Here is a 9,848-nt window from a genome sequence, read left to right as displayed (position 1 = left end):
ATGCTCTTATTACCCAGCCGCTGTCAGCATGCATTATATGAAATACCCTGCACCAAAATCACATGCAGTCAAGAACATAATATGGTCGGCCTGGAACAATATGGAGTTTTAAAATGGAAGCGTGTAGGAACCCTGCCAATCATATTCTGATACTTGTGGCTGTGAAGAACAATCTTCATCTAGACAGGCCAAGATATCTGCCGAAATCATATTGAAGATGAGACCAAAACAAATCCAGGTCTGGAAAAAGTATGGATTGTTCTTTTTGAATTGAGGAACCTGCAGAACCCTTGTCAGATGTTTGAACCCCTCCTGAACAGTCACCAGGCAGCTAACTGTGTGTTTTCTGTTTGTTTATAGAGCCCATGCAGGTTGCCACGGTGATCCCTGACCTCCCAGAGTCCCTCTCTCCACTAGCCAACACACACACTGAGCCAGACCCACAGAGACACGGTGAGAGACACACACACACATACACGCATAGACACGCACGCATACACACGCACGCATACATACAGTACACACATACACGCACGCACGCGCACACACACACGCACACACACACACGCACATGCACGCACACGCACATACACACACTGAGCCAGACCCACAGAGACACGGTGAGAGACACACACGCGCATACAAACACACAAACACACACACACACACACACACATACACACGCACGCACACACACATACACACACACACACACACACACACGCACGCACACGCACATACACACACTGAGCCAGACCCACAGAGACACGGTGAGACACATATACACACACGCATGCAAACACACAAACACACACACACACACACACGCACACACTGAGCTAGACCCACCAAGACACGGTGAGAGACACACACATACACGCATAGACGCGCACACATACACACGCACACACATGCACGCATACATACACACATACACGCACGCACGCACATGCACACACACACACACACACACACATACACACGCACGCACACACACATACACACACACTGAGCCAGACCCACAGAGACACGGTGAGACACATATACACACACGCATACAAACACAGACACACACACACACACACTGAGCTAGACCCACCGAGACACGGTAAGACACACACACACACACACGCACACGTTTTTTAACACGATTTTCAGAAAACGCTTCAAAAGTAACAGAAGTGCTCCTCGTTCGTGAAGATTATCTTGCTGAACACAAACTTTGCTGTTTCATCAACTTTTGTTAACCACAGACCTTATTTCATAGCCTGTAACCGAAATCCCCATACTAAAGTCCCATTGCCTTCCCCCCTACGAACCAGCATGGCGGCGATTTCTGAGTAAGCCTTCAAAAATATGTCATCCCTGCGCTTCTATTTTCTCTAGTGATCTGTATTTTCCTCTGCTTACTTCCTTTATTGATGTCATCGTGTATAAAGAGCCAAAGTGAACGTCACTTCCTGCTTCAGCACTGTACCAAAGATTTTCATCCGCCATTTATTTTCCCATAGACATTTCGTAAAAGGCTTATAAAAATAGTTTTACTTGTTCAAACCAAACGGTTCAGATATATTTAGAAACAGGAGAGACCACATAACATCGTCGTTTTTTTACATTTTGGTCCGAGTGAAATGTTCTCTATGGTCTCTCCCGATTCTAAATATAGCTGAACCGTTCGGTTTGACCAAGTAAAACTATATGTTCGCACGCATTTTGCGAAACGTCTATGGGAAAATAAATGGCCAATGAAAATCTCTGGTACAGTGCCGAAGCAGGAAGTGACGTTCACTTTGGCTCTCTATAAAGACAAACCCAGCCCGACACTGACATAGGCTCTGTGTGTGTGCTCCCTCTCTGCCTCAGCTCTGTTTGCCATGGAGATCAACGTGGCTAAAAACCTGCTGACTGGGCAGAGCAGAGTGCTTTCTACTGCTGCCGTCTCCGCTGACGACTTCACCCAGCGCACCGGCGTCAAAGTCTACGACGACGGCAGGAAGTGTGTTTACGCTCTGGAGGCGCAACAGGTATCAATGCTACTATTACAGTGCGCTCCTCTTATAGGGATCACTTTGGGACGGGTCAAATTGATCACGAGAAGTTGATGACCGATTTTTCTCTTCTTTTTTAAAATTCTCATGCAGATCACCATCTAATCGACATTTGTATATTTATTACATGAATACAGTACATATAAAGTAATACAATGGACAGCTTCCCTATTTACTGAATTTTATTAACTTTCAAATATACAATACGTTAGCCTCCATTAGGCCTCCAGCTGTTTCAAACACAGCGGTCTCGCATCGACAGGCAGAGATGCAGTGATCTCTCCACAGACAGACATGCACCGAGTGTTGCTGTTGCATCTCGTTCGCTCATTTTTGGCAATTGGTAAGTTAAAAACATAGAATTGCTGCACTTTTTTCTATTTTATTTTTATTTTACAATTTTCAAAACAGAACAGAACAGAACAGAACAACAGGCTCAAACAAAGACAAAAACAAAAACATACATATATCAACTTTTCAACATGCATGGTGATACCAGCCACGTAAAGTGTCAATGTGCTTGCAAGAAAATTGCTGCGGTTTTAAACAGTTTTTCCATTGCTCTCATATGAGAAGACCCAAAATGACCGCTGTAAGCGGACTCCTGGTCACTATAAGCAAACATGGCCGTAGCTAGCTATGAGAACGGGGAGGTCCGGACCTCCCCTAATATTTCAGAGAAAAAAATAAAACAATCTGCATGGAAAAGCATGAAAAACACGCGATCTCTTTTATTTTGAAACGAAAGGCAGGTCAGGCAGCAAGTCATCTGACGCCGCGTCCGCGGTAACTTGATTCTGAGAGAGCAGCAGCATGGTGGTGAGTGATGACTCTCTGTCTGCCTGGCGAGATAATTGAAGGTGAGCGAGCTGCGAGACAGTGAGCGAGTGAAGGACAGACAGTGAGTGACACTGACAGATTTTTTAGCAACAACCAAGAAAGTAAGTGTCTAGTCTGTCTCTTAAGTAATGTTACCTGTGTGACACGTTGGGATGCTACTGGCTAATCATGCATGATGCCAATTGCCAAGCTCCCGAAGTCAGGTATGCAGGTGGCTATATGCATGGTTTCAGTTTCATGACCCAATAAGTAACAAAAAGAGGTGGTGTAAAGTTAAAAACAACATAATATATTTTATTTTATTTTTCAATCGTTCCTATCAGGAATAAATAAATGTCCCTCTGTATGTTTTTTTTTATTATCGATGATGACTTTGTGTGTTGTGTACGGCTTGGGTTGTGTACCTGTGTTTGTAGGTGTCATTTTGATATGAATTTGGCTAAAACAGTTTGTGTTTGTTAGTTACAATTATATTGACAGGAGAGCTGAGCAGGTGGTGACATGAAAGAGAATATACTGAATAATGACATCACAACAGTATAATCCTAATGTTGATTTAAAATGATATATTACTCTAAATATGGCTAAAAAAGGGGGGAAAAAACCCTCAAATTCTTTTTCGGCGGCGCCGAAAATCAACAAAGTGGCTCTTTAACTTTAGTAAATAGGTAGTCTCGCTTGCCAGCCTCCCCTCCCTTCCGGGAGAGGAGTCTGGCAGCGCTGGTCCCCATTCTGGAATTGCGAAGGGGAAAAAAGTTCTGTTTGGTTTAACCAATCACACTCATCTTGGGCGGTGCTTTTAGCGGCAGTGCCAAGCAGGCCTTCTTTATTGCACAATCCAAATCTTCGTCAAAACTTGCCATTTTCAGCGTGTAGCAACGAGCTAGCGTGTAGGTTTCTGCCGTTAGCTTGCTAGCTAGTTAGCGTTGTTGTTTTCATTTCGGCGCCTGGGGGGGACATTTACAGCGACACACAGGGAGGAGGGAGCGGAAGCCACTCTGATTGACATGGTCGGAGCCAATGACAGAGCTTGTAAATCCGGCAGTGACTGAAATGGTCGTCTGTGCATCCCAGTAGAGATGCTCCGATCAGCTTTTTTGAGGCCGATCACCGATCACCGATCACTGGAAGCAGTATCTGCCGATCCCGATATGGCCGATCACCGATCACCGCGTCAAATCCATCAATTCAAGCCTTCTATTTATTGTGTCGCATTATTCATATATTTAATTATTCTTAACAACATCGACATTGTATATTAAGTATTAAAATTAGGAGATGAGAAAGTATCATGAGTTGGCAACCGTTTTATTATTATTTATTACAGAGTAGACTGTATACTGTAACTTTCCTGTGGAAAAATAAATAGTCTTATAAAACAAAAAATATAATACTATGTACACAACATGTGCACCAACACAGCTTGGAACATGTCTGTGAAAGCTGCAGCGATAGCCTCCGCGGTGTGTGACCCAGAAAACTCTTGTGAGTGAAGTACAACTTTGTTCAGGTCGAACTTTTCATCAATAAACTGCGCAGTTAGGCTCAGCATGGACATAGGACAGACACTCGAACTCCAAATGTCAGTCGTGAAGCTGATTGACGTGGTGTTGTCTTTCATAAGGCTCTCGATGTGCTTGTAAACAATTTGGTATAATTCCGGCAGGCAAACGTCAGTTAAATATTTACGTCCTGGCAGCGTGTAACGTGGATCCAAGCAGGATATGAGGCGTTTGAACCCGAGGTCTTCCACAACAGACAGCGGCTGCTGATCAAGACATATGAATTCCATTAGCTTTGCATTTATTTCTTTTCGTTTCTTGCTGTCGTTGCTGACTGTTATTTCCATCAGTCTTTGTGTTGCTGACTTCGCCTCTGGTGAAATAAAGTCGTGGCGGTGGTTTCAATTGTTTTCAGAGTGAAAAAAGTCCGCTGCTCAGCAAGCTCCTGTAGTTAGTTGAGCTGCAGCGCTCCGCTAGGCCGCAGGGTGTTTGGTGAAGCCGCGGTCTTGCCTGGTGAGAGGCCGCGGGGTACAGGGCAGGCTTCACTCTGTTGCGCCTCTTCCCTCCGTGCGCAGCGCAGCGCATGCCTGAGTTTGACTAACTACAAAGTGATATCCATTCTCCTGGCGGATTGTCACATTCGCCCATGCGGTATCTCCTTTGAGCACACAATGCAAACGGCAACAAGTTGTAAAATTGCCAGACAGGCGACGCCATGTTAGCTGCTCTGCTGTTTGTTCTCGCCCAAGCTGCTTTCGCTATAGAGAGAGTGCAACTTCCAAACACTTTTTCGCCACTACCACCACGCCCCCTAAGGAAACTTGGGAGCCAATGAAGCTTCATGACACGGAGAGACAGCCAATCACAAGCTGCCCTTTAGGAGACCGGAAGAATACTACTTGGCAGCCTGGGAGTGCACTATCTCTATATTGAAACGTCTCTGGTAGTAGTTCTTGCAGATTTTGTGTCATTCTGATCGGCCTTGTTTGATCGGCACTTTTGATAACTCCGATCAAAGCCGAAAAAGGCCAAATCGGCCGATTCCGATCAAGTGCCGATCGATCGGAGCATCTCTACATCCCAGCTGCCTCGAGAAAGTGCAACGGGTCTCAAACTGTGCCATGTTGGATCCTTGATTTTGGAAAATCCTTAAAAAGTCATTGGATACCCCAGGATAAGAGCCTTCTTGGGCATATGGAAGAAGCTATCATCCACTGTGCATTGAACAAAGGCTTGATCTCGTATTTTTATGATGACTTTCTACACGACAATGTTCCGAATATAGATAAAGTGACAGCAAGATGGGAAAAGGATCTTCAAATTGAATATGACAAAGAGAGCTGGGAAGAAGCTATTAGAGCCATTAGAGTCATTGTATGTTTTTCTGTAATAGATTCAAGGAGATGCAATATTGAATATTACACAGACAACATAGAACGCCTCAATTCCTGAATAAAATTCCCCCCTTTGTACCAAATGTAAAGTGGCAGTTGGAAGTTATATACATTGTCTTTGAATGTCCGAAAATAGCCAGATTCTGGATGTGCATAACAAAGGAGCTGAGTTCAATTTTAGAATGTGTTATTTGTTTAGATCCAGAGCAGTTTTTGTTGGGGCTCCCTCCTAAATCAGGGGTGCTATAGATCCACAAAGATCTAAGCTATTAAACAAACTTCTCTTCCTGGCAAGAAGATGTATACTATTAAATTGGATCCATGAAAAAACCCCATCTGTGACGCAGTGGTACAGAGACATCTTGAGAGTACTTCCTATGGAGAGACTCAGCGCCAGTGAGTGCCACTCGATTCCTAAGCTCACAGCCTCGCCACATTATCACTGATGACATCATCACTGAACTTATAGCCTCAGCCAGGAAGGATGACATCACTGATGACATCATCACTGATTACGTAGCTCCGTCAGGTCACCCACACGGGTGCTCTTTACACCGCCTGAAGGTTTCAGCCTGATCGCACGTAAAACGGCATAGCTGTGGCCGGCCGAAACTCTGCTCACACACACGCACGCACGCACGCACGCACACACACACACACACACACACACACACGGACACTGCTCATTCTTATTATAGGATCACCATCATAAGTAACAGTCTTGTCTGTCCTTGTTTTCTACTCCTAGGGGTCACATGACAGAGGCTGTGTGTCTGAGCTGTCAGCCAATGAGGTGGAGCGGCTGCTGAGAGACGCCACACAGCATCGCCACAGCAACCCAAACCACCACAGCCACAGCAGAAAGGACGGACATCGCTATGGCAACCACCAGGATGAGAGAGATCAAGGGGAAAGGAATCGCCATAGAAACCAGGGAGAAGGACATCATCACCATGGCAACCCCCACATCAGAAACAACCTTGGGGAGGAAAACTGTTGCTATAGTAACCACCAGATGAAAATACAGGGGGAGGGTCATCACCGTGGCAACGGGACAAGTCATTATAATAGCCATTACCACGGCAACCAGAGGGAGGGTCATTACCCTAGAAACCACCAAGAGGAAGGGCATCACCATGGCAACGGGGATGACCATCACTACAGTTTGTACCAGGAGAGAGGTTATCATAGCAGCCAGGGTTATCGGCATGGTAACCACCATGCCAAAGGCATCCTCAGAAGCAGCAGTCGGGTTAATAGCTGCCCTCCTCCCAGATCGCATGACCAGGAACTAGTTTCACCTTATCAACCGCAGCTCTGCTACACTCCAACCAATCATATTCCTCTCAGTGATTACATCAGTGTGGAAGAGGAGGAGCTTTATCTCTACAGCCCAGTGCCTTCCCACTCATACAGCCAATCAGAGAACGGCCACAGTGGCGACAACCAAGCCGCTGCTCTGTACCACGGCCCAGCGCAGTCGGACAGAGCGCCCTCCCCCCGCTATGAGGCCGACGCCCCTTATACTATCCTAAGTGCCATAGAAGCCACCGAGCCAATCACAGCCGTCTTCCTGGGCTTCCAGACCACTCAGGATGAAATTGGGCGGGGCCAGGAGTACGAGGGCTCCATCAAGGCAGAGCTGGTCATTATCGATGACCACGATGACGACTGTGACGGTGACAAGGTGGAGGAGGGGAAAAGCCACGCCCAGTTTGGTCTCCATGGTTACCCAGCAGGCCATCCAGCCAATGGGAACGCAGGACAGGTAGAGACAGCTGGAGACAGACGGATGGGACCAGGTAGCCAAAAGATTCAGAGAAAACATAAAGCCTGCTGTGCTGTCTGCTGACTGTCTGTCCAACATCAACTCACTGAGCAGTCTGCTAAAACACTATGTCTGTCCAACATCAACTCACTGAACAGTCTGCTAACTCACTCTGTCTATCCAACATCAACTCACTGAGCAGTCTGCTATAACTCACTCTGTCTGTCCAACATCAACTCACTGAGCAGTCTGCTAACTCACTGTCTGTCCAACATCAACTCACTGAGCAGTCTGCTAACTCACTCTGTCTGTCCAACACCAACTCACTGAGCAGTCTGCTAACTCACTCTGTCTGTCCAACATCACCTCACTGAGCAGTCGGCTAACTCACTCTGTCCAACATCAACTCACTGAGCAGTCTGCTAACTCACTATGTCTGTCCAACATCAACTCACTGAGCAGTCGGCTAACTCACTCTGTCTGTCTGTCCAACATCAACTCACTGAGCGGTCTGCTAACTCACTAACTGAATTACCTGACAACATCAACTCACTGAGCAGTCTACTAACTCACTAACTGAATTAAATTACATTTATCTATTTATCTATCTTTTTTTACTATGGTTTTATTTTAACACTCACTGACTAACCAGCCTATCTAACTGACAGATTCAAATTCTACATTGTTACATTTAACTTTATGAACTATTAGGCAGATACAATAGGGAAGAAGTCAACTCTGATGTGCGATGGCAATGAGGAGGATCTGGGAATATGTTAACCTTGCAAGGCAGCTGGATCCGTGCGAGATCATGAGATCACGATGTGAAAACAAACCATTCGGATGCCTCAGGTTAGGAATATGTAGAAAACATGCAGCAAAAGGTGAGCTTGATCTGAGCTGCTCTCCTGTGGCTCCCTCTGGTGGTTTAATGTAGGTAGTACATGTTGAACTGCTGCTCCATTCGGTTTCATAATCATCAGCAGATCTTATGGCAGAATAGCAGGCTTTCCCCTGTATTCATTCAGCAGTGACGGGCCTAGAAACACTTCATTTCAGTTAAATCTGTGGGATAAGTTTGATACTGTGTACGTTTTTTTTAATCAGTGCTTTAGAAACCTTGGAATGAAAACCATCTATTACTGTTGTAAAAACAGTGTTGGATACACTGCATAGTATTTCCTATGGGTGGAAAAGCAACAAATTCCAAGGCACACATAATGTTGAATTTGAACTAATGTTGAATTTGAACTTTAATGATTGAATGATCAAAGCACGTGTTTTTTTCTACTTTTGTAATTATAAACCTATGTGGTGTGGTCACTGTGGTGTGATAGAATAGATACCTGTTTTGTTTTGTTTTTCAGTTAAGATGTTTTTCACACTTGTTTTAAATTTATTTTAACTGGCTTCATGTTTCTATTATGCTTGTACTGTGTGTCAGAGAGTGTGTGGAAAACCATGCGTTCTAATAAAGCTTTGTTACTAACTGAAGCTAACAGCTAATCTGTCTCCTCTGTGTCAAACTAACCATCGTCACCACACTTTGTGTGACGCTAATCCAGTATGATGTGAATCAGCTCAGATGTCCCCAGACACTCATGCCGAACATCAGCCTGTGCCATTTTACATTGACACTGATTTAATTTTATTATACAACTAACTGGTGTGTGTGTGCGTGTGTGTGTGTGTGAGACTGTGTGTGTGTGTGTGTGTGTGTGTGTGTGTGTGTGTGTGTGTGTGTGCGCGTGCGCGCGCGTGTACATGTACATGTGCCTAACATGCTGTTGATTTAATTACATGAACGATGCTACTATTAGTGTCACTGACAGATTGCCAGCATTAATCTGTCATTAAATATAAACAGAGAATAGTAAACAATAAACATGTCCTCCCCCACCAGAGATGTAGATCTAGCCTGGATAACATGACCTCACATTCTGTTTTGTGATACAGCTGTCCAGAGGAGGAGTGAAGAGGAGTATCGGACTGTCTGACCTCCAGTACCTCCAGCTGTCCAGAGGAGGAGTGAAGAGGTGTATCGGACTGTCTGACCTCCAGTACCCCCACTGAAGAAGAAACTAGTACCAACACCCAAGAAGCACCAAATGTCGCAATCTCATTCTGTAATCATATGCGGTATCTCCTGTGTTAATCGTATAAGGATCACATTTCATGCTTATAGTTTAGACCAGGGGTGCCCAACCAGTCGATCGCGGTCTACTGGTCGGCCGCGGACTGACCCCAGGTCGATCGCGTAAAAAATCGATTATAAAATATATATATATATATATAT

At 45.0% G+C, this 9,848-nt stretch overlaps 1 protein-coding gene across 1 annotated transcript in view; it reads left to right on the top strand.

The window, feature by feature from the left end:
- LOC310792241 (uncharacterized protein) overlaps nt 1-9,625 on the top strand; it is a gene marked incomplete at both ends in the record, with an annotated part of 13,317 nt that extends 3,692 nt beyond the window's left edge. The window contains 4 exons of the mRNA XM_083653968.1: nt 361-453; nt 1,864-2,024; nt 6,533-7,552; nt 9,509-9,625. Of these exons, the coding sequence (XP_083510094.1) occupies nt 361-453; nt 1,864-2,024; nt 6,533-7,552; nt 9,509-9,625 (1,391 nt within the window). The remainder of the gene's footprint in view (nt 1-360; nt 454-1,863; nt 2,025-6,532; nt 7,553-9,508) is intronic.
- Nucleotides 9,626-9,848: the final 223 nt, after the last annotated feature.

The sequence above is a fragment of the Poromitra crassiceps genome (assembly GCF_964638095.1).
Source record: "Poromitra crassiceps genome assembly, chromosome: 17".
Lineage (NCBI taxonomy): Eukaryota > Metazoa > Chordata > Actinopteri > Beryciformes > Melamphaidae > Poromitra > Poromitra crassiceps.
This window is presented reverse-complemented; position numbering and strand designations above follow the sequence as displayed.